The 25,135-nt window shown below is 43.1% G+C and overlaps 1 protein-coding gene across 6 annotated transcripts in view; it reads right to left on the reverse strand.

Moving 5' to 3' along the window:
• Nucleotides 1-5: 5 nt before the first annotated feature.
• The window catches only part of PPP2R3A (protein phosphatase 2 regulatory subunit B''alpha), a 43,017-nt gene continuing 17,887 nt past the window's right edge, over nt 6-25,135 (reverse strand). For 2 of the 6 annotated variants that reach the window (XM_035334756.1, XM_035334760.1), the window contains exons 5-13: nt 24,270-24,344; nt 19,119-19,205; nt 17,141-17,297; nt 15,266-15,314; nt 14,660-14,749; nt 13,000-13,175; nt 12,362-12,480; nt 10,611-10,717; nt 6-2,425 (exon numbers count right to left, since the gene is read on the reverse strand). In XM_035334756.1, coding sequence (XP_035190647.1) covers nt 2,068-2,425; nt 10,611-10,717; nt 12,362-12,480; nt 13,000-13,175; nt 14,660-14,749; nt 15,266-15,314; nt 17,141-17,297; nt 19,119-19,205; nt 24,270-24,344 — 1,218 coding nt within the window. In that variant the 3' untranslated portion in view covers nt 6-2,067. Of the gene's footprint in view, nt 2,426-2,727; nt 3,178-3,467; nt 9,465-10,610; nt 10,718-12,361; nt 12,481-12,999; nt 13,176-14,659; nt 14,750-15,265; nt 15,315-17,140; nt 17,298-19,118; nt 19,206-24,269; nt 24,345-25,135 lie in introns of those variants that run through there. The other 4 variants (XM_035334758.1, XM_035334762.1, XM_035334757.1 and 1 more) reach the window with 3 other exon arrangements.

A 25,135-nucleotide genomic window follows, 5' to 3' on the forward strand; every position in this document is an offset into this window, starting at 1 on the left:
AAAAGTTCATCAAATTCCTAAATTAGAGTAGAAGCATTTAGTCTTGCATTTAAGATTTCATTGGCAACCTAAAAAAAATCAGTTATTTGCAAAAGCAGAAGGTTTGAATGATACAACACAAATGGGCTGACTAGAACACAAAACATTACCTTCTAATTTAAAAGGCAATTCCTGTTTCAACAGCATGTTAAATAGTACGTGAATTTTTCAAGTTAGTTATAACTGCTTCCATCTTTCCTTTAATTCATCTAATGAAATCTGCAGCGCTTTCTGACCTAACGTTAGGCGTATTTTGATTTGGCACAAAGCATATACAATGATGGTTACTCACCTAAGAAATAAGCAAAAACCTTTGGACACAAATGACACCTCCTTTTGTTTTGTAGTGTACCATGGTGTCATTTTCTGTGAATGTGGTCAGATCTTTTTGTTGGTTTTGGTTTGTTTCTCCCCCCGTCTTTTTTGTGGGGTGGGTAGGGTGGGGGGTTAAAGCCATAGGAAGAAAAATGTGATGTATGTGTCCAGTCTGTACTTTTTTGTTTTTGTTTTGCAAGAAGAGTTGAAAAATATTTTTGATAATGAGTAAATGGTGGAAAATGCTTCTTAGTATTCTTGTCTTTATTTGCCAACCCAAGTACCTAAGATCTGTGTTTTTTAGCCCTCATGAGATTTAATGATGTCCTATTAAAATGTATTTAGTTAAACTTGTATGTGATTTTTGTGTTGACCCAAGAGGATCCTACCATTTTCTGACATGGTGGTTTGATCGTGACCTACTGATGTAAATCTGTTTATTAGTCCGCTCCGTGTAAGAAAAGTAGCCAAACCAGAGTCTGATTTAAGGGGGACTGAGATGTGCGGCGTGGGTTGTTACTAAATGCTTTTGCAGAGCTGTTAAGTTTTGCTGGGATTGTTGATGGCACATTTACTAGGACTTGTATTACATTATATACGTAGTACCTTCACTCCACAAATGCGGGAGGACTTGGAATCTTCAATTTCTCACTGCTGCATTGAATATGGTACCAAAATTTGGTGGTTTAGGTCAAGTGTGTTTGGAACCGTTGACAGGAGAGCCCTGATCGTTACTGTAAAAGTGCAAATGGTAGATTCAGGTTGTTTCTAAAAACATTTCCTTTTATGCTGCCACGTTCTTGAAATGTATATTAAAATTCTAATTGATTTAATAAATGTTAGTTTTCTAATTCTATTTTGCAACTGCTAAGGGCATCAGTGTGGCATATGTTGAACTTATTGTCTAAACACTACTTAGTCTGTTGATGACTAACTCTGTAATTGTTTAAATTAGGGCTTGTTTGGTTTGCTTTTCCTTTTAAACCTCCTGGCTAGTAGTTGTTGAATAAGCTGACTGAAGGAAAGGATCATCATGTTTCTGAAAAGAATTGCAGTGGTTCTGGTTCGAAAAGCTTTAGTTTCCATTTTACAGGGACCTTACAGCGTGGTGTCTGGGGACCTTCCCACCGTTGCTTGTTGTCAAAAGGAGTTAAGTGAAAACTCCGTCCAGCATAGCCCACGGCAAGGCCTCGCTCCCTGTTGGCCATATGTGGAGAAGCACTGGGGAATCACTGACAGAGAGCAGTTGCAATGATAATTTTAGCTCTAGCTTAGCCTGTCTGGCCTGGGCTGGTGGGATTTCCCTTGTTGCTGCCGACCTGGCGTTCCTGCTGTGGTGCTGTTGATGAGGGAAACTTTTCTCAGCGCTGGCACTGAGGAGGCTGCTTGGGGGTTTCTTTTCATATAGGAAGGGTGTGATACTTCAGCCTTCTTCCCAGTCTGCCTCAGGAAGTGATAACTTCCAAACTTTAATAAAATTCTGTTGTTTGTAGAGCTGGATTGGAAGGAAAAAGCAGCAAATGCCTTGCTATGGCAGTCTTCCTGCCTGGAAATGTCTTGAAGAGATGGGAAGAACAGAGCTTCCTCTGAAAGGGGCAGACTTCTGATCATTTTTGATGTGTACCAGTACAAAAAACTAGCATAGTGCTTCTGGTCATCTCAATCCAAACATATGGAGGACACTTTTTCAAGAAAGAGAAAACATTTAAACTTTCATTTTAAATGGAAGGGCTCTTTCCGTGTATCATGCATCACTGAAATCACTGGGTTGGAATTAAATGCTGGAGGGAGGAGGGGAAGGGAAGTGAAACTGGAAACAAACACTTGGTTTGTGTTGACTTGGCTGCTCTCATAGCAGTTCATTCGTGCAAGTGATGTTCTCTCACCTGCCCACCCCCAACATACAGTAGCTGGGAACAGTGGGGTTGCTGCAGGCTCTTCTGTTACTGTTGAACTCCCCGCAGAAGTTCTTGTGCATGCACATGAATTTGAAAACACTACCAGAAACGGAGGAGGCAGGTAACAGATGCTGTCTTCTGCAGCTGCTTCAATTTGTGTCATAGTGGAGTTTCTGTGTACGTAAGACAGAAAAGGAACGAGGGTGACCCCCCCCCCCCCAAAGTACCATCAAACTTAGAATTGTCAGAAAAGAACCTTGTAGAGTTGCAATGTACCAGCAGTCTGAAATAAAACCTGAAAACCCTGCTTTCAAAGGCAAGTACTTCTAGCACAGCAAGAAGCTTGTTGTTCAGTGAAACTGATGGACTTTGAAGAAAAAGATCATACAGATGTGGGACATGGATGTTGCAAAGAATTCTGGTGTGATCCAGACTAAAAGCATCTCAGAAAGCATGTAAGCACACACCCCAGCCATTTTTTATGTATTTTTTAATACAAATTCTATTTGCAGTAAAAACTTGAATTGCTAACAGTAACTTTCCTGAGGAGTGAAACAACAATAAAGAGCAGCTTTGTATATGTTAGAATATCTTCAGATGTATGTGGCACAGCTGATGAAATTCACTCTGAAAGCTGTAATACTTCTTACAGTACTGATAATGTTGCAAGCACATCTTCTTTGTCTGGTCTTAACTATTTCATTTTTAGAATTGAAGTGCATTTGGTACTTTCAAGAAAACAGAGGTCCCTACTGAGAAGTGTGCAATACACAGATATCCATGGGAAGAGCGCTGAGCTGCCAATCTCACGGATGAAGTCATGAGATAACGCAGCAATTCTGCTTGAGCATTTGCATATAAAGAAATCAAAGTTTCTTTTGCTTTTCCTTCTTTCCATGCCACTTGCCAAGGATCCAGGAGATGTCTGCTTTAAGGAGAGATTAAAATGAGGTACTTCGGAATTTTGGTAAGTCAGCACAGGGATGGTGCTCCATGTTGAGGAGGATGTGAGGAAGGTAAGTGCTAGGATGGCTTCTTTTCCACGGTATTTTATAGAAGAAGGCCTAGCCTTTTGGTTTTGGTAGCCTTGCTGACACGTAACAGGATGGTGTGAGCTCATTGGCAATAGGGAAGACAATTTTGGGACAGCAGCTGGAGATTAAGTGAAAAAAAACAACTATGCCACTACTATGAGACAGGTTTTACTTCTTCAGTTCAGAAGTCCTTTATTTGCCAAAAAGAAAAAGAAATTACAAAGTAAAAATACAAAGATAAAACCATGCCAGCACAAAATGTCTCCAAACTACTTTTACAAAGTATGAGAACCTTTATTATTTAAATATACAGTTTCTAAAACCATCACCCATATACCATCAAAAGATTAAAAAGGTAAGCATCGTTTGCATGTTTTTATTACAGCAGCTCATGCTCTTCACTGAGGTTCGTTTTCAATTGCATAGACCTAGGTTACTGTGATTTAGAAGTGCCGTACTCCAGAAGTACCCACTGTTAAAATGACACTTCAGTGACCTCTTTTTTTTTCCTTTTGGTCTTCCAGGCGTGTTTCAGAAACTCAGCACAGTACCTCGGTTGGAGTATCTCAAGTCAGCTTTCTGAAATTCTTAGCTCACGAAAGCAGGAAGGTTTTCTGCCATGTTTTCTGTAAACCTGAGACTGGAATTTCTTTTTGCTGTCCGTGTCTGTTTTGCAACACTGCCGCTTGGTGGCAGACCAGCAGAGGGGGAACTATGCCAGTTCCTGGGCTTTGCGGCCAAAAACTGTAGTGAAGGAATTACTACTGAGATTTTGGAAAAAAAAAAAAAAGTCAAGCTAGTACCATTTGAGCAGTACTTGCATGTGGTTGTATCAAACCACATCTCCTGCCTTAGTACTGCGGAGAGAGAGAATTTGTGAATATAAAAATAATAAGTGAGGTTTTCTGTAAGGACACAAGGCTTATTTTTGCTAGACAAAATGAGACTACAGGGAACAAATACTTATTCTTTTATCATGCAAAACTGAATTTTAGTCATTTTTCTGACTATAAGGAAAAAGGAATCCAGCCCATAGTAGACTTCTGAGATAGACTTCCAACGAAAAATGCAAGATCTGTCCTGCAACATCTAAAGTGGCACTGACAGTTGCAGGCAGGAGGTGAAGTCAAAATCAAGTGGGTTCCTACGAGTTTTCTGTGCTACAATTCTTAGGTTGCTTTATTTTAAGAGCTTTGTAGCCTCCGAAACTGGTGTGTGTTGCAGCTGAACAGACTGGTGTCTGTCTGTATTGGCAAACACCCTGCTCTTTTTATGTTTTGACTATCCCAGAAAGAGAAACTCTGAAAGTATGACAGGAGTTCCCCAATTTACTATGCTTATATACTGCAGCTTTAGAAACCTTCCATTTGGAGAAGCTACGAGCAGGGCAAAGTTGCAAGTTGGATGTGGAATACATTTAATTTATCAATTGATCTGTGGTTGTTGAGTTACGATTATTTGTACATGTATTTGCCCAGGTACAAGAGAGAGACTGGATTTCTACTGCAGAAGGAAATACTACAAATTACTGCACATTTTGCTTTGAGATCAAAGTAGTGGTGGTTATTGTCACTTGTCCTTGTATATGAGGCAAAACATTTGCTGTAAGGATGTTTGTTTTTAATTATTTTATTATTATTATTCCTTTGATTAGCTTTGTTGTGTTGTCCTGCTAGAAAAGCATTAATTAGGTTTGAATCACTCTACTTTGTCAGAAAAGCAGTTGAAGTAACACAAAGGTTCGATTTCAGCCCAGAACGGTGTCATTCTTGTTCTGTTGAGTAATCTTTGTCTTTGGAAAGATTGAAAATTCCATCAGACTATGAGTTATGGGCCACTAAACCCAGATACTGAAGAAAAGAGTTGCAATGCTTTGCCTTGGTTCTTTCAGGTGAAAAGTGGACAGAGCTGGTTACACTTGGCAGTTGTGCAACTTCCATCCTATGTACATTTCTGCAGTCATTCCTAGTTTTTTCTGCATTTGGGTCTTTGTGGATTCTTTCCCAGTAAAGCTTTTCCTCTCTGGGGTACAGCGATAATGGAGATGTAACTCAAACATCCTGATGTTGAGCAGAGCTGCTCTTGTGTGCTTGTATTCAAAGAGGCATTTAAAGGGCTTGGTCAGAGTGACGTCTCTCCCTTCACCCCCCTTATATCTTCTCCTGCAGAATGCAAGATACCTCAAAGTGCCTTTGCTAAGAACCTGGGCATCCAGAGTTTCCCAAATATATGAAAAAAAAATACGCATCCCAGGATCCTGGATTTTTCCATATGTGCATCTAGATAAAATAGCAGCTTTGTTCATGGAAAAGAGAACAGGTCTTCAAGGCCAGCGTAACTAAAAACTTCCTCTCATTCAGATTTCGATCCTGATGAGCGAGTTACTAACCTCAACAAGGCAGCAGTATGTCCCACCTAGGCGTTGGGAGGCAGGCATGACACTTCAAAGGCTCCTGGAAAAGTTGAAGCTGCATTGTAGTGATCAGCCAATTACTTACTTGGTTATTAACAATAACACTTAAGAGGTATCATCTAGGGATTAATGTACCATTGTGCCAGCATTTTTATGTACAAACTGTGCGGGGCTAACAGTGTCTGCGTGTATATACAAGTTGCCTATTAACTGAATGGGTTCTGCCTTTAGCGCAGACGCGGAGCTGCCCGCTTGGAGATGTGATACTGGCAGTTGTCTCTCTGGTATTCTGGCAGCAATGCACACAGGGATGTTCCGAAGAGTCACGGTTTGATATTCGTGTGGTGAGGCAACAGGAAATACGGTGTATACATACCAACCGAGCATTACACACTTGGGCACCGTTACGGTAGTTGAAATCAAGTACAGCAGGTGAAACCTCTGCCAAACCGGAGAAGGTAAGTCCCAAATCTATTCCTTTATCACCTATGGCAGCCAGAAGTGAGGGCTGATACAGTTACAGTGAAGACTGTTACAATCACCTCTGTGCTGAATCACAAATAGCTACTAGTCGGAAAGGAGGGACAGCTCCAGCAGCAGATCATGTGCTGTTACTGGAGACACCAGCTGGAATTCCACAGGGAGTCAGTTTAGTTTTGCACTTGCAGCAAGAATTCATCAGTTACACCACTACCTCTCCAAGACTAAGTCTATTTCATGGGTGGAAAAAAAAGTCAGCAATATTAAGGGATTATTTCTTTTACCAGTTAAAGAATGCCTCTGTTAACAGAAGTTTACCATGCTATGTTAGGGTTGATGTTTTTTCTTCGTGATCTCAGCTTAGTCTCTTGCAGAAGGCTACAGGTTAGCAAGATTACAAGAGATGGGAAGAGCAGAAGAAGGAAACAGAATCGATGCACACAAAACGCAGCAGTTTCAGCACACCAGCTGTATGTTTCTTGTAAATATGCTACAAACTAATTTTATGGACACCAAACACTAGCCTGATTCATAGGGAAGATCCTCTCACGCACAGGGGGAATATGTATCGCAAATTCTCAGAGAAACTTTATCATGTGGTACTTTAACTGTCCACAGACTGATGAGAAAAATTTGTTTGGTATCATCTATGAAAGCTTTAAATAGCAAAAAGGGACCCCACTCTCTCCCCGTGCAGGCACGGTGCCTTGGTTTCCAGGACACTAGCAAAAATAAGAACTTCATTGTGATTTCCATTTCAAAAGATTTTTACATGTCCATTTAAGTTAATTTGGCAATTCACGTCACTGGTATAAAGTCAAAGGGTCACAAAGAGGACTGAACTGACTGAGAGATGACCACTGTAGATGTTGCATGCAGTTCTTAGTTTCTCGTTAGATGCTGGCATTTATTGCACATCTGGGGACATTTATATGGAAAGATATAAAGGAAACAAGGTGCAATCACCATTTTTAATGAGCGTGCACAATAACACATTGTAGAAAGCCTCTTTATAGAAATTGTTATTTCAGTTATACAAGAAGAGAAAAAGGGTTCTCAAGTTACAGTGTACAAAATAAAGCATATTGCGCCCATGGTGGACTTAAGAGAAATCCCTAAGTGTCCCTAAGTGTCTTGGGACTGACTGCTATCCAGTTTGACAGATATTGATTACACGTTCTCCATTTCTCTATGCTGAGAGATCTGAGATAACTAGTTTGACTTGTCTCCAGTTTCAGAGGGAGATAAGACTTCATCTGTCTCATAGTCTTCTTCAAATGATCTGCAAAGATAAAAGGTGGGTCTTTAAAAGCTATATTTTGGTGAGAGCTTTTTTCAGCTAAGTTATTTCAGTGGCCACTAAACGTTTTGGCTAAGATACAATAACATGCAGGCTGCTAACCTCAAGGAGGATGTTTATAAGGCACTGAAAACAGTGTGGCAGTATTCTGACAGCTGACATGACTTTGTGCTCCCATCCAGCCTCATTCTTAAATTCTGAAACAACTTTTCACTGGTGTTTAGCATCCTAAAATTTGAATACAGTTTTAGTAACAGTTGTCAGTATCTTGCAGTAGCCTTAATACTTCAGTGTAGGAATAGAGTTGCTCAGCCACAGATTCAGGTCCTAACGGAGATTTGGCTTGCTCAGACTTGCTCACAAACACCTGGTTTCCAAAGCATCTTTTGGCTTAGGAGATGCTTTGCCATTCCCAGAAAAACAATGCTGGCCACACTGTTCCTCTCATGTTCCTCTCTCACTTGGTTTTCAGTTTAATATCCAGGTCTTAGTGTTCATGACTTAGGGAGGTTTGCCTGCAAGTTTTTCTCTCCAGCTGGTTGCATATTTGGGCTAGTCAGGTCCTATGCTCTGCAGCAGAGGATAGTGCTTTGGGGCTTTCATCCCCTTCCTGTTGGTGAGAAATTACTTTTAAGATGTTTTTTCTCCCCAGCCTCAGCACATCACAGGTTATTCTCTGAACTCCCAAGAAATTCAAAGGTTTCCTTCAGTTCCAGACACCATGCTTGTTACGCAGGAAATGTCACAGCGTGTCTTCCACGGGCGAGCGCAGCGATAAACAAACTCCGATAGCCCTGTGTGGGCAGTGCCAAGGAAGAACTGTCTGCCACTTCTTCCCTCTGCTGACCTATGCGCAGGCACGAGTCCTCAGGAGCCACTTCTGCCTGCCAGGCTGTATGTCCTGCCATGGGGAGGATTCTGTGCTAGTGGCATCTGGTGAGCATCCACTGCTGCCAGGCAGGCCGTGGCTTGGGCTGTGAGAAAGCATTTCTGCGTTGAGAGCCCCTGTGGTCGGGTTCAACTGGTGTTTCTGCCTTCAAACAACAACATGCACATGCATTCCCCAGGGAACAGGCTCTTCATCAAAACCTGTACACAGATGTGTAAACCAGATACCATGGCTGAGAAGTGTTCAGATCACCTTATGCTTCCAGTGAAACAGCGTGCTCCAAGTGGTAGTTTTGAGCAAAACGACATCTTTCTTTTCTTTTATCTTCTTTTTGGTGGTTGTATTGTGCTTGTGTTTTCCAACACAGGTATTTAATATACCATAGCTGTGCTTACAAATTTCTGAATCTGCCACTCAGGTTCAGAAATGAACACCACCAGATCCTCCTGCCTTACCCTACTACATAGACAGCATCTGACCAGCTCTCAACAGAGTCACAGCATCCATGAAGTCATGCTGAGTATCCACTAAGTCTTGAGGAGATTCCTCTTCCACAAGCAGTGCTCCTCTCATGGGCAAGCCTGCAGGCACCCAGACACCGATTGGTTTTAGGAACCTTCCATCCAGCGAAGCTATGGACAGGGTTAAGTCTCACATGTGGTGCAGAATGCCCCAATAATTCATTTGTGACTGCTGAATGATGGTTATTTTCATGTGTATTATTAGTAAGACAAATAATGGATTTCAGATTCTGTCAGCTAATATAACCAAAAAATCATCTTCTCCCTCAAAGAGCTCATAAATCCTTTTGGTTTTGTCCCCACTCTGTTTCTGTCATCCTCAAAGGACAGCAGAAATGATTGTGCAAAAACTCAAATGCCTCTTTCTAGCAAACTTGTTTGGGCGTCCAGCTCTCTTTCTTTTTCCCTTCCCTTTTTCCTGCATGCTCTGTTGCTATGTTCCACAAATGAGATCTAATCCTGCTGCCATGACTACAGAGCTTTGCAGGGGCTCTTAAAAGCAAGCAGCAAGGTTGCTGACATGCTCTTTACAGGAAGAGACGGAGCTGTTTCAGACTTCAAAAATGCGACGTCACCTGCCAATTCAGTTTTTGGTGAATTTGGTGATTTGTGGTCCTGCAAAGCTTTTATGGCAGACTACTATTTCTTTTCTGTGCTAAGCACACAGGTGTGGCAGAGTGGCTGCAGGGAATACAACAATTTTATCTTCCATCCTATGTTACTTCATCCTTCATTGTGAAGGCCACAAAAAGGGAAGGCATCTCAAAGCAGCTCGTTGTTTGGATGCACATCACAGGGAAAAAGGAAAACACAGCTCTCAACAGCTTTGCACAGTTCTGTGGCTAATTACTAGCTGCTACTGTTATCCAAGACGTTTCCAGTGTGGGAAGTTTTGAAAATTATGCAATTGTCTCAGCGCTCTTATTTAAATGGCTCTATGAATACTGTTCAAATGGATGAAATTCTGAATCACGTGGGGTGAAAGCACAACCTACTTCCTTGGATGTGTGTTATAGTAACCATAAAGAGATTCTAGAGAAATGCTCTCTAGAAGGTACCACAGCCACAAGTCTAAAGGATAATTACAACAAACCTGCATTAGGAAACTGTGGGATGCCCTTGCACACAGCATTCCTTGAGCTAGTGCTCTGCCTAAATTGATTGATTCTAAGGATAGCTGGAGGCTCTGTCCACAATCTGACAGAAGGTTACAAACATAAGTGTAAATACTGCAGAAACCAACAGTTTTAAATAAAAAAAAGTCAAAACAAAAGCGGTAAATGAATTAAAATGTTGAAAGAGCTTATAAAGAGCACAGACTAACAGGCATATAAAGTCTAGCAGAAAGTAAAGTTATTTGACTAAAACAAAGTTTCCACTACTATCGTAAGTCTAAGAGCTACAGCTTCTGATCCATGGCAGTGTGCATGATTAATACATGCCCAGGACTAGCAAAAGTCATTTGAGCTCTTTTTTGTATGGGTGCCAGAAGAAAAAGGCCTTGTCCTTTTTCTCAGCTATCTTCATATCTGTAGCATGTGTAGCTAATTCAAACGGCTGCCACAAAGAACTCAGCATGTCCCAAGCCCCTTGTGTCAGATATACCAATAGTGCCTTTTGGAGCAGCCACTTCAGGCTTCACCATGCTCCCACGCTGAGAGTCCAGACCTCAGCTGGAGCCAGGCAGCATGTCCCCAGTGCAGTGCGACGCCCATGCTTACCCTTCTTGTAACTGGTCGTTCCCGGACTCCTCAGCCACAAGAATCTCATACTCTTCAGCAGCATACCTGTCCCAGTCAGAGGGTTCAGGGCCGTCGTTTTCTGTATCCTAAAGAGAGCAGATGGTCAAGCACACCATGTCTCTACCTCTCTACAACTGTGTTTACAATAAGGTCATGTGTGATGTGAAGCACCAGTTCTGGGAAGCAACCGTATAGAAACAGGTAGCCAAAAATGTTAATTGAAAGATTCATGATTAAAATGTTTTAAGATCTGCACGTGAACGACTATGAAAAAATACATCACATCATCTACAAAGATCAGTCTGTGACCCGAGCTGCCAATGAACAGAGCTTTCAGAAATGCTGAATATTAATAATTGCATGTTTTCTTTGCTCTAGCTCAGAAAGCCATGCATCTGCGCACTTTGTAATTGGTTAAGGGACTTAATCGTTTAAGATCTTTAATTGTTAATCATAACTGATCATTTGTGGAACTCTTGACAGTTTGCTAAGCCTGGGCAAATTTGAGAGATGGTTACAAAATAACAGCCCTGTAAATAGTTGGCCTTCTGCTATTTATTGTAAGAACGGGGGGGATAAGTAATACCCCCTGCTCCCACCTGCCTGCTCTTATGATGATCCAGTTAAGAAAAAACAGCGACAACAACAACAAAGTGGCTCTGGTTTGGGATACATTTAAGCCTAGAAGCGCGGAACCACAAAGTTCTTCTTACAGGTAATGTGGGAACATCTGGGAAGGAACCAGAGTTGATTTTGGCATCCCCGCCACTTTACTGTACTTTGACCAGTTAAGAGCTTTCTGGAAGATAAATTTTTAAGCTGTACTCATCTGGTTTCAGTAGATAGGTGAAGGGAACCAGAGATGAGGGACTTCACACCAACAACTGACAAAGCTCAGGTCTCAGAACTACAACTAGTCTGACTAACAACTGGAAAATAAAAAAGTGACAACCTCTTACATGTTTGCTGGCTAGGGAGAGAGGATGGTGACTGCAGCCAGGCACAATATGCAATATCTGAGCCTTCCATCTAGTCTACCACCTGTGGTTAGGTAACAGTTGGCATCTCATCTGCCTTGACGCCTGTGTTGTAAAGGACGTCTCTGGTTCTGTTTAGGCTACTGAAAAATTGCTAACGCCGTTTTAAGGATTAGAATCCAACCAGACTACTTAATAAATCTTCCCACGTAGCCTATTTGAGTGCAGTTCTGTAGGAGACAGGAAAACATAATTGGGATCTGAAGTTTTCAGTCTCACAGCTCTGTTCTAAAACAAGTGAACCAAGTTCCTTTCTAGTGCTAGTCTTTCAGCCTGATGAATGAGTGCAACTCAGCAGGCTCAGGTCATTCTCTCTAGAATCACAGTGCTACACCACCAGTGCTGGTGTATTGGATCAGTTAAGGCAATCAAATCATAGAATAGTGGAATAATTTGGGTTGGAAGATACCCAGGACATCCCTATTCCCAGCTTCTGGTCAAATCAGGGTTTGCTATGAGGCCCAACGGGGAAGGGTCAAGGCTTTGTCGGGTCACATCTTGAAATTCTCCAAGGACAGAAAGAACATGCACAGCCTCTCTGGGCAACCTCTTCCAGTGTACGACTGCCCTAACTCTGAAAAAGGATTTCTTATATTCAGTTGGATTTTCCCTGTATCCAGTTTCATTTCAAAGATGGGTTTGGGAAGGCCTGTATTTAGAAATAAAAGTGATTTATAAATAAGTGATTTATACCTTTTGCACTGCAAAGGGATCCCTCTGTTCGTTGTCCAGATATTTCTCTAAATTGAAGAAGGTGTTGAAAAATACATGAGCCATTCTGCACCTCTTCAAGTCTCGCAGGGTTACTCTTCCTGCCGAAAAAATAACATGATATTGTGCTACTAAGTTTTTCCTTAGTAAGAGACCAGACCCAGTCTGGTCAGTCTCGTCGCAGCTTTGTAACACCACAATGCTATAATATTGCAAAACTTCCAACTCAGTCAAGAACTTTAACATTATTTAATACATGGGTGTGTATTAGTCCCACATCTCACACACATACTGAGGTCTTTCACAGTCACGTAAAATGTGAAAGAATGAGGGAGGGTGGTAGTTTCACAAGCCAGGCTGTCAGCATGTTCCACAGCTGGAATATACAAGACGTGTTGCTCCAGTTCCAGCAAGTTCATTCATAAGGTCTCTTGGCAGTATTTCAAACCTGTTTATGTATAACGTTAAGGCACAACAGCCATAGATTTTACTCTGTACAGTACTTTCAGCCCTGTGATTCTAATACAAGACTGTACCTACAGATGGGTTTCACAGTAATGTTACTTTCTATGGTGGATTGAGATCAAAGAGCACGGAAACTCCCATTAGGCAGGACTTACCCTCCCTCTCTGGTTTAACAAGATCAAGCATCTGACACAGCAAGTCCTGAAATGGCAGTGGTTCTATGCCCATCACTTCCATCCGTTCGCACTGCTCCTCATAGAAGTATTCCAGTTCATACATGGAGAGCACCCCGTCCCCATCCAGGTCCATGCACCGAAACCAGTACTCAATGCTGGGAAAGAAGAGACAGGATTAGAGAAAGGCTAGACATCAGGAAGAGGTTCTTCACCAAGAGGGTGGTCACACACTGCAACAGGCTCCCCAGGGAAGTAGTCACTGCACCAAGCCTGTCTAAATTTAAGAAGCAATAGGACTGTGCTCTTAGTCACATGGTCTAAAATTCTGAGTAGACCTGAGTGGTGCCAGGAGTTGGACTTGATGATCCTTATGCGTCCCTTCCAACTCAGGATATTCTAGGATTCTATGAAAGCACAGTGACTGACCCCCAACCCCATTCTCTAATTCTCCTGCCCAAAGGCTGGCATAAAACCAGGAATGCAAATACCCTTTGGGAAGGATGAGGGCACAGGCCAATGCTCAAGAGCACCTCCTGTTAGTCTCCTTCTAGGTGACTTGTGAGCGCAGCCATGCTCATGACCTGTGTCACCAGGTGGCTGTAGCAAGTTCCCAGTGTGCTGCAGCTCAACTGGCTCACACAGGTCATGGTGTCCCTGTCCAATTCAGCAGCAAAAGGTGTCTCAATACAACCGACCCTGAACCCAGGTCTCTGGCTGTTCCCGAGTGACCCTGGTGAGTGATGAGGCAGGCATGGTATGCATTGATTTCCTTGTCTCCTTTATAGAAAAGGCAGTGCTTTAAGGCATCCGCAGAAGTTAAGTTCTTCTCATCTTTACTCATAGAATTCCTTGTCCTAATAATTGTGTGCAGATCTAGTTCAGCTCTGCACAATCGTCTCCCACTGGTAGTACAAACCAGACACGTGGGCAGGTTTTATGAAGTGACACCGTGAGGTTTCCCCACCACCCCTTCCTGGGCACTTGCTTACATGCATGAAGGGAACACTCCTATTTGTGGCAGACCTCGCAGGGGTTACCCTGTAGCCAAGGGTAGGCCAGGAGCTGTTGCCCCGGCTATTGCTATCACGGACCCCCCACTGCAGCACACGGCAGCCCTCGCAGCTTGGCTGAGCCATCAGCTTGCCTGGTCACAAAGCTGCAGCCATTTGAGCTGAACTCTGCCCAGGGAAGCAGGGGCTCAGTGCTGACAGATGGTATCTTTGGCTGCTTCTGCATAAAGGGCCAGGGACTGCCCTTGTGAGGAGCCATCCTGCCTGCAGTCAGTGAGATCAGGACCTGTAGGGCAGTGTGATGGAGACCAAACAAATTCAGTTCTTACAGATCACTGCTGCTCTCCAAGCACTTCCTCAGTGATAAACCACTACTAACCATGTGGGCACAGGGTAACTAAAGTGACTGATGACTACCCAAGACATTTAACATTAAAAGAATGCTTTAAGCAATTTGTCCTCAAAAAAGGCAAATGATTTGACCAAATGTTGACAGTAAGTTTTTTTCTTCCTAATAATCATGGAAACTCAAGCTGCTGTCTGTTGTGGAAAGCAGTAGGTCACAGAAGTTTCTGTAAACTTATCTGCACTCCTCAACACATTTATTAGGGCACACGAATCAGTCAAACCTTGTAGGACTCCTTTTGTCTTCCTCCGAAATGAGCAGCCACACAAAATCAGCATAACTCATGCGGCCTTCCTTCTGAATTTCATTTCCTCTGGAAAACACATAAAAAAAGGGCTCCTAAATACTCAGAATGTTATCAACACATTTTTTAAAAAGCCCCAAATCATTTATGAGAGGAAATGGGACATCATTGCCTATTCAGCCTGTATTCTCTGCACTCTACAGCACCAGTCCTTCTGCCCTTCCCTTCAGGCACAGCATTTGCTACCTCGCTTGCCATATACCCTCCCACAGCAAGTGCTGGGCTGTTTTATTTTTCAGTACCAGTGGTCTCCAGCTACCCCTGTGCTGTGTGGGGCACAATCACACAGTGCCTGCATGTTCCCACCGGCTACAGACAGTTTGTTCTACAATGAGGCGTGTAAGTGATCATCCCGTGGGATTTCTAAAGATACCGAGAAGTCCCGCTCCATTTTCAGGCAGCTCCAACCGGAGCACCATGTTGGAAACCATACTGATCAGTGGGATCTGAGAGTATCCTGCATTTCTAATTGGCCCGACAGAAATTCTCTTCACTTCCATTCCCAGCCAGTATGCTATTCCTCACCTCACCACAGCGCCGCTGAATATTCGCTCAATAATCCTGCTCGATAAAGCTGGAAACAAAGAAAACAGAGAAAATGAAGCTAGAAGTCACAGGGATAACTATGTGCAGTTGTTTATGCTGAACCCACACAAAGTAATTTTCCATTGCTAAAAGCAAGCTCTACCTACACTGCCTGTCTAGCCACTTTACAGGTCTCTGTTTCACAGCACTTTGTGAAAAACAAAGATTATACTGCCAGCGTGTCTGCCTTTGGATCCTACCAAACACTGTTATATCCTGAAAGTATGGTAACTGTACGGGATGTGATTTGTTGCACATGGGCAGTATTACTCCTAGTTCGCTGCGGGAGGACTGTTAGAAGCAAACTTCAACGTGTACTGCAAAACAAGTTCAGCTACCAAGCAAAAACCACACATCGAATCCCCACAAAATGCTTGTTAGCAGAGCACAAGGCGTGGCAGCCCTGCAGGGACTGACACCTCCTCACACCACCCCTTCTCTCTTCAGCTCCACAGCACGCAGCACTCTCAAGCCTCCTGTGTAACAAACACTCCACTCCCACGCTCCAGCCTCCCCAGAGGGACCAAGTTTCAGGTAGCACCTACCTGAAGCTGGGCACTCCTCATCCTTGGCCCATCCAGGCCTCTTATCAGCCTCCCGACCCCTGTGACTGCCACACTCACCCAGAACACCCATGGCCTTCCATAAATGCCTTCACTCGGAGGACATGGGCCACCACACCACTCCAACACACATGCATTCCTACAGCATTGTCATTCTCATATCTCCTTCTTTCTTCCTCATTTCAGCCCGGTAGGATCTTGGCTCCTACAAAGTGTTGTGTGTCCCCCAGATCTCCAGCAATTTCTGGCAATTTTCACACCTCCAGACCCCCGCAGCCCGATGCACTGCAACACCTTATCCCCTGGCACCTCCAAATCACATGTGGTGTCCGAAGATCTGTTTCTCCAGGCCTGACTCTCTGTCCTAGAGCTACTTCCCCCAATAGCACAGCAACCACACAGAACAGTTCCAGACAGCTTTGTCTTCAAAACAACGTGCTGGTCAATAGCTTGAGCTCTTGTCCGAGACACTAAATCATGAATCCTAACTGTGAGTGTACGGGCATATATCATGCTCCAAGATCACAGACAATCTTAAACACAGCCAAACTGACCGGCGGCCTCCATCTAGCCCAGCAAACAACCCATACAAACCATAGCCACACATTCAGTGACTCTTTACTAGCACACTCTTCCAGCCTCAAACAACTTGCAGAGCACAGACTTCCTGAGCCAGAGGAAGTGCCTTTGGATTATTTAGCCCTTTGTGGATTTTTATTCCATTAATTTATCCATTACACTTGAACCTCTGAAGATTTTTAGCTTCTGCTCAACTTGAGGCAAATAGTTCTAGACTGAACTCGAGAGACAGTCTCCAGAGTGTATCTGCAAACTGAAATTCATCAAGCTCCGAGAAGCCTCTGAAATTTCTCTCATACACAAGACTGCACTGCAGCAATCTTTAAAGTTCATGGGCGCTTCTCCTCCTTGTCCATAGTTCAAGTATCTGCAAAACCCTCAGCAAATAAAAAGGTAGTTTCAGGGCGTTATTTCTAGCTTGTCCTTCTGGCAGTGACCCACTGTAGCTCCCTCTCTAGCTACTCAAATGGAAAACAGAATCTACTGCATTTCTCTGTGTTTAAGCCCCTAAAACTAGGTCTGTAAATCAGCATTTGCGTAAGAGAAGGATGGCCCCACTTAATTTTTTTTTTGAGGCATCAAATTAACTGCATTAAAGCTAGGCTTTACTCTTCAGTAGGAGCATTCTCTTTTCAGCAACACCTCCTCCCACCACAGCTTGCAGGCAGCATACCTTGATCACTGTACCTAGCCAGATCCTTCTGGCTGATATAAAGGTCATGGTCAGTGTCCAGCTCCCAGAATTTACAGTATATAACATAGAAGTGCTCGTAGGAGAAATAATCTGTGATCTGATTTATGTCATCCTCTTCTTCCAACAGAGCAAGAGTCTGAAACAGTACAAATAAAGTGAGATGTTAAACCTAGACAAAAAAAGCAGTTCAGCAGCTCAGGCCCCTCAACCTCTAATGAAGCCGGGTGAACACTGCTCCGAGAGCTAATCCAAAATGTAGCCTTTCCCACTGCAGGAGATTTTGTTGCTGTGTTTGATATTTAACAGGCAGTCACAGAGCATCTAGCTTGACTGTCCTGGTTAGCATACGTGTAGAGTACTTTTGCCAGTCCTATGAACAATTCCTGTTAATTTTCAGCTATAGCGAAGAGTCACGCAGAGGAACAACAACACAACTGCTGTTTCAGCTGGGATCCATTATTTGTGAACTATCTCTGACCTGTACCAGAGGCTCCTAGAGCCATTTACCACAGCAAATCCACAGTTCTCCACAGCAACTGAGATATATCTTGACACTGCACATATCCCAAAGTGCAAGATCAAGTCTTGCTCCAGACTCATGCCTGGAAGGGGGAAGGAGGGATCCAAGGCAAGTCAAACCAATCACACTGAATTTCTTGGGCTGTTGCTGACAGGAATCAGTCTGCTTTAGCTGGGACAGATTTACAACCAGGACGTCTGTTACCGTATCCTATTAAGAAACGTTTAGTGACAACATCCTTGTTTCATTTCCACTTTACAGCTACCTCTGTCCTTCCCTCTGGCAGGAGGGTATCGCACGTTCACCTGTGGGACCTCCCTGCCTGTCTTTCCTGTAGTGCTGAGGCCAGAGGACGCCAGGCAGCCTTTTCAGCCTAATGAACCAAGGCTTCAGGAATGTGAAAAGGCCAAAAGACTCACATGAACTATGGGTGTTGTCCTCTCCTGCCCTCACAGCCCCTCAGAAGGGAGGAGGTGAAACAGTCTAAGAGCTATGCCAGGGAGCTGTCTCTAACCAAGCAGGCTCAGTGGCCTTTCAACCATAAGCATAAAAACACATTATTAGTTGATGTGATCAGTGGGGCAGAAGAGGTCTGAAAGGAGGAAGAGCATGAATTTATGCCCGAGGCCTTCAAGAAAGCACACTACATTTGAAGGGGACAACAGGATGCAGCAGGGAAATCTCACTGCTTTAGCTGTGTCTCATCTTGACCATTCAGCTTAAAGACTTCTGGCTTTTTAGGTTGGGCTGGAGCGCAGCAGCCTTGTACAATTTTAACCCAGTGCTCTTTTGGGCAAAATATACAAAGAACAGAGACCCTTATCCTGAAACGTCTGTCCAATACCCCCTGCTCTGGTACATCACAGGGACTGTAACAAGGGCCATGCTTCATTCATCAGCTTTTCTGGAGAAGCCTACTGCAGAATTAGAAATCAGTACAAACTGGATGGTGCATCCTGAGATGCACAGTCTTGCAATCGCACAGCACAACATGCCTGACCAACTGTCAGGCGGCTGATTGCCAGCTGAGAGGCAGGAAATTGGCTGTCCTACCCAGCACAGATCATAGGCAATCCACCAGCTATTCTTGGCTGCTCCACGAGCCACTTAACATAGGTGCACTGCTGTCTTGCTTCCCTTCCTCTTTGGCTAGATCAGGAGCCAAGAGCCAATCTGCCTGACGTAGCTTCAAAGTGGGTGCACACTGTCACCCTTCTGGCACAACTTCTGGCCAGTACCCTCTCAACTGCTCTGGTTCTTGTTCTCCTCCCATCTCGACTCCAGCACAAGTCCTCCACCACTTCTGGCCCAATTCTGGCACCGAGCATTTGGCCCACCTTGCTACAAGCCAGGCAGTTCCCTCACTGCACAGTACACAGGAGCAGGAACACAGGGACCTGTGCATTCTACACCCTCTTTAGGCAGAAACCAACGTACTTGCAAGAAGTTGCTTTTCCTCAGCTCTGTTAGAGTGATCTTCCCAGACCAGGATCGATTGACTGTGTAGAATATTCTCTGTATAACCTGCAACACAAACAGCGTTCTTTGAACCAAGTCCTTAAACATAGCAGTTAGGGAACTGAAAGAGAATGTTTATTTGGTTTATTCACTCATCCTAAGGAGACCTCTTTTTGAAAACTTTTTTTTTTTGTACATATTGTTATCCTTAATTCACTACGCAGTTTGAAAGTAACATTTGTTTCTGAAACAGTATTATCCATTTCCACTCTGCAAATATTTTCACTGCTCTTAATTCACATCTTTGAGGAAGCAGATGCATTATTTATGTCAAGTAATATGTTCAAAGCGCTGACGAATCACTCAGTTTCTCACGCTTTAGGCGCTGCAGCTTGCACAGATCTCAACAGATAGGTTTCTGCATTTCTGAAAAAATCAGGACTTTTGAAGAGGAAACAGGACATGTAAATGAAAGCAGCAAGTGTTGTCTGACCTATTGTGTCTGTAACAATGCCTCATCTTGGTGCCTCCACTCAAAGTAATCAATAGAGATTATCTGTCTGCATTTATCTTGGACGTGTTTACATCATTCAGCTCCTTCACTACCTACCTCTCAGGAAAGGGAATAAAAAGCACGGTGGGGAGTGCACACGCTTCTAAGAACTCGAGGAACAGTGCACAGTATGAGACCGAGCGCTCACAGGGACCTAAAAAACAAGTTGAACCCTCCCTGGTCCACTTCTTGTTAGCAGGTCAAATATCAACATGGAGCAGGGAAAACGCAAGCGTACGATCAAGCGCATGCAAGGATAAACTTGGTGTGAACAAGACCATATAAACCGCACTAACATGACACCTTCAACATGAGAAATTAGAAACCAAGTTAATGACTACCAGCACTGAAGTCCATGGAATATAATTCTCGTCAACAAAACCTTCTGCAAACAAACCTTTGATGTCTCTGACACGTTGGCATTTTATCCTCGGATTTTGGTAAACCTTAATAGCACATGCTACTCCAGCATGAAAATTAACTTTACAAAACAAGGATAGAATAAGGGATTAAATCTACTTAACAGATAGCCTGGGACTGGTTTCTTTCTGAGCCTAAGTGTAGTTCCAAGTGGGCTGTCACCATTTAAGGACCGTGCTTTGACTCAGTCACACAAGGTTCTTTAGTCCAGAACAGATTTGGAAACAAGTATGAGATCATTGCTAACAGTCTGCTTTGGATACACAGATTGGTGAAGCAGTAAACGTTGATGAGCATTAATAGTTTTGGGAACAACAGGACTGATTTGAGGTCTCAAAATGTACCCCAAAATGAGAGAACCAGCAGTCAGTGTAGCTCAACATGGTATCGGTTGGTGCCTATCCTGCTCCTTAGAAGCCTACGTGGGGATATGGGGAGATATGGGATAGCAGGAGAACTTTTTGTCCCTTAAAATACATAACTAGAAGCTGAAATCAGACTACTTCAGACTGACAGGAGTCCTTTTTAATAAATAAATAAATAAATACTCCTAATTATTAACCAATGGCACAACTCTCAGAGAAACACAGCAGAATCTTCAATTAAGGATGGATGCCTTTATAAAGTTGGGTGTCAATTCAATGAAAAAAATATACGTCCTAACTATAGCCATCACTGAGCAATGTTCCGTAGCCCATGCAATGCAAGGGTTCAGCCTAGGTAACGACGGGTCTTTTCCACTTTTAAACAATTAAAAAGCTGTCTTGTTCTTCCTCAGTGTCGCTGGCAGCCACTGCCATTTTGGACTATTTTTGAACTTGGTTTGGCCTTTGCTTCCAGGTTGCCAAAGAGTTCAGTGGCTGAAGTGTGTCTCACCTCATACATGACCCAGTACCACACCTGTCAACTCTGCGGAAGTTTGCAGAGATACAGGCTTCTCACACTATTTCAGGGACTCAAAAATAGAAATGCCACGACAGAAAAAGGACCCCTAACTAGCAACATTTTTCTTTTCCACTACTTACTTTGTTGTTTTCTATTAGCCAGCATCTCAACACAATGTTAGTAACATGCAAGAAACCCTTCTTCTATCGGATCATATTGATAAAGATATCTCTGCTGCTCTCTCCTCACCAGCTGTAAAAATAAGGCATACAGAGCAAAAATGTCTTCTTTACCATGTCTGGTCATGCAGTGCAGGTTTTATTATTCAAGTAACGGTCCAGTTTCATTGGGTAGTACAGAGCGTGTATGTATGTATAAAGTATCATTACTTCTCTCTTTGCCAAGTTACAAAGACAAAGCTGTCAACAACAACAACAAAAAAGCATTTTGAAAACATCCTAGGGCATTGTCACACAGCCTGAGACGATCTGCAACACTCAAGCCACAGCCAGTGTCTGCTGTAACAGAAAATCAATTCCTGTGGCCTCCCAGTTTTGTCTCTCACGGAGAGCAACAGCTGCATGATCGCAGCTGCACTGCGAGCTTCGAAACCAGGCCCCAGGCGCAGGCTGCTACGAGCAATTCTGCTCAGCAGCTATGACCTTACTTAAGGCCATAATGCTGGCTCTGTTCTTCCTAGTGTGGAAGGCTGTTTTTTCCAAATTCAGTACATAAGCCTTCAGAAGGGGAAGCCCATTCCCTACCTGCCCAGTCTTGTCCCATAATCTACATCCAGGTCCAAAACCACAGACAGGTCAGTTCTAGACTTTTCCCCAGTTTTCCCACAGAAGAAAAACAACAGCATTCTGGGAAAAAAAAATAAAAAAATAAAGGCTTTATTAAACCCTGTAGGCCATCTTCACTTTCCACATGCACATGGTAATACTGCACGAGCAGTATTTTCAGTATTTTTCAACAAACAGTAAGTTTTTCCACGTTGTTTTTATTTGACTCAGCAACAGCATGCAGTGCTAACATTGAGCTTTCTTTGCACACTCCGGCAGAAGTCACGTTTTAAAGCTTTCATGTTAAATGTCTCCTGATATTCTGCGTCATCTTCACCAGCTTCAGGAGTCTGTTGAGAAAACACAAGTATTTTAGCACACTGGCAATACAACGGCTCACATATACTGATGCAGATTAAAGCACATCTTATTGTATCCAAAAGGCACCTCTAAAAGGCGCAGAAAAAGGCAAAAAAAAAAAAAAAAGAATTTGAAACATGCATGCACATCTTATCCATACTAGTGTTAGCTTACTCTCAGGTGACTTCAACCAAGTGATGCTGTATCCAGCAGTGACCACAAAAGCCAGTGTCTCCTTATGGCCCTCATCTGCAACACAAAAATAAAATGTAATTCCCGCTCTTGCAGCACATACGGCACTGTCACTGTAAGTATAAGGCACTCTACCTTGAAGGGATTGAAAGGATCCAAGTAGTCTCAAAATCCAAGGACAAAGCTGTTTCCTTCATTACCTCCCGGTAGAAACACTGAATTTCATGACATTAAAGACAGAAGTGCCGAACTGTCTGTGGGTGGAGATGTGAGAAACAGGAATTCCTGGTGTCAGAGAGAAGAGCCACTGCTGCACTGGGCCAAGTACTGTCACTCCACATGGGAATAACCTGACCCAATGGACTGTATCTCCTGAGGTCTTGACTCTGCTCCACCTCAGTGATCTGGCCAAGGCCAAACACAGAGCTCAGAAAGAACGTGTCAGTCAGCACAGACACCTGCAACAGAATTGTCCTGCTAGCGTGAGGAGTCTGTGAAGGACACTGCAGCTTTGTAAGATTCGCTGCCACACACCATCCACCTCAAACACCAGCACCATCATTTCCTGGGTGCCCGAGAGCAAGCTTAGAAAGCCACCACTGTCAGAGTATTGTGCATAAGGGTTCCTAAAGGCTCTCAGGCTGAAGTAGGGAAGCACAGTGGAGATGAGCAGAATCAAGAAGCACTGAGGAGCTTTATGTACACATGAAGCATCCAGTTCTGTGACCAAATTTATGGTGGTCACACAGACCTCATTCAGACGCAAGGGAAGTTGTAGAAAGGAAGAGATGTAGCAGCCTGCACTTCAGTTATCTTGAAGCAGAACCTCAGCTTCATACGGCTGATCTCTCAGACAGAGCACACATGGCACCTGGTGAGGTCCAGAAACTGCAGCAATTCACCCATTTGTGTGCCTTCATAATCTCCTGGACATTGTTACACCTACTCTGACCATGTACTATGCTTAAGGTACCTTGTTCCACGGGCACTGAAGGTGCTGACAATACACCGATGTTCACTGTCGTATTCAAGCACATGTACACATTTGAAATTGTTTCATATTAAAGATTTTCATAAAACATTAGTGTGATGGTTCAGGGTATGCCCAGAGCAACGGAGTGTCTTTCTGCCATCTGCTCTTTACAGGAAAGGGACAAGCTTGTGCCTGCCAGTAATCTCTCAGCTGCCAACACGTGGTGCAGCTGGCCCCCACGCAAAGCCTGGCAAGCCAATAGGAGGCAGCTCTCTATAGGCCTTTCTTTATCTGAATTTTTTTATCACTGCAGAGATAAAACACCCTATATTTATACCTTTTATTCATATTCATACCCAACATGAGACAAGTTAGAGGCTTAAAATAAAATCCTGGAAACTTAATCAGGTAAAGCACAAGTGTAACTCCTTACTGCAAAGTTGGAGCAAAGCTGCAGAACAACAAACAGTAGTCACAAAAGCTCCGCAATTCAGAAAGACTAGACAGGCTTTCTGGCACATGAGATGCAGGAGGGATGGACAATAAGTGTAAAGGATGCTTTGTACCATGGAACAATCTGATTCTCTGTGCCTAAATGATAGAAGTCTTCAAACATGAGACCTTCCATGTCTCGACAGCCCAGCAGAATTAGAAGTAGCTTCGCAGCTCTCAAAGACCAAAGAAGGGCCACTCTTACTTTCCTTCATCATGATTAAAGGCCGAAGTTGTTTTTAAAGATTTGCTTAAGGCCAGAAAGAATGACCATTACCCTTTTGACTGACCACTTACACACACAGACCGATTAATTTTTTGTTTTGAAGTAGTTCTTAACAAAACTCATTGCTAGCAATATGAAAAACACAGTTTTTTAAGTAATGAAGGATCTGCTGATGGGCACAACGACAAGTAACAAAGGAGAATTGGTTCAGCAGCATCACAGGAGATGAAAGAAGCCAGCCTACCGTTGTAATATACCGGGAATGGAACTCTGGAGCGTCCTTCAGGAACGTCAGGCCAGGATGCGTTTCTACCACATCCTGCAAGACCAAATAAAATGAAATATTTTCTTCTCCTTTTACTTAACATTCAGATGTTACTGGGTTTACAAACCAATACTTTTGCTTATCTTTGAAACTGTATTTGCAGCATTAACAAAAACAACTGAAATTATATCCTTTAATCTATAAAGTGAACCTTCTAGAAGTTAATGTAGAATACATTTTCCGGGCAATACGCACCTGTTGGGCCATTTTGATTTACTTAAGGACAGAAAAACAAAGGAAGAGAGTTAGTGAGAGGATGGAAACTCATTTTTAGTGAATGAGACAAAATATTAGTTAGTTTACCATGCAAGCATCTCTTCAAAACCATTTTTCCATTCATTGCAGATATTAATGTTTGTTAGAGATAAGTGTCAGAAATGAATTTTCTTTGAAAGGTTGAAAAAGTTGCCTTTCATGTCCTCCACAACAATGACAGCTCTTGTGAACTTTAGAATGCATACAGATGTGACCAATGTCTTTCCAAAATTTACTTAACTATGTGTGGAGATTTGTTTTTCTCAAGATCAGCTTTTTGTAAGCCAAACGTTTGCTCATGATGCCAAATCTGCCAAGAAATGCATGACCGGAGACAGAGAAACTGCTCTGATCTTGAATGAATCACCTCAGGTCCTATATGCATCAGAACGTCTGTGTAATTTCGGTACGTCTGACTCCTCTACTCTTTAAGAGGTGTTCAGAATTTTGCTCTGTTTATACCATGACGTGGCAAAGGGATAGAGTAGATACAGTGCCCTTAGGGGTGTAATACGACCAGGTTTTGGCCA

The sequence above is a fragment of the Oxyura jamaicensis genome, chromosome 9 (assembly GCF_011077185.1).
Source record: "Oxyura jamaicensis isolate SHBP4307 breed ruddy duck chromosome 9, BPBGC_Ojam_1.0, whole genome shotgun sequence".
Classification (NCBI taxonomy): Eukaryota; Metazoa; Chordata; class Aves; order Anseriformes; family Anatidae; genus Oxyura; species Oxyura jamaicensis.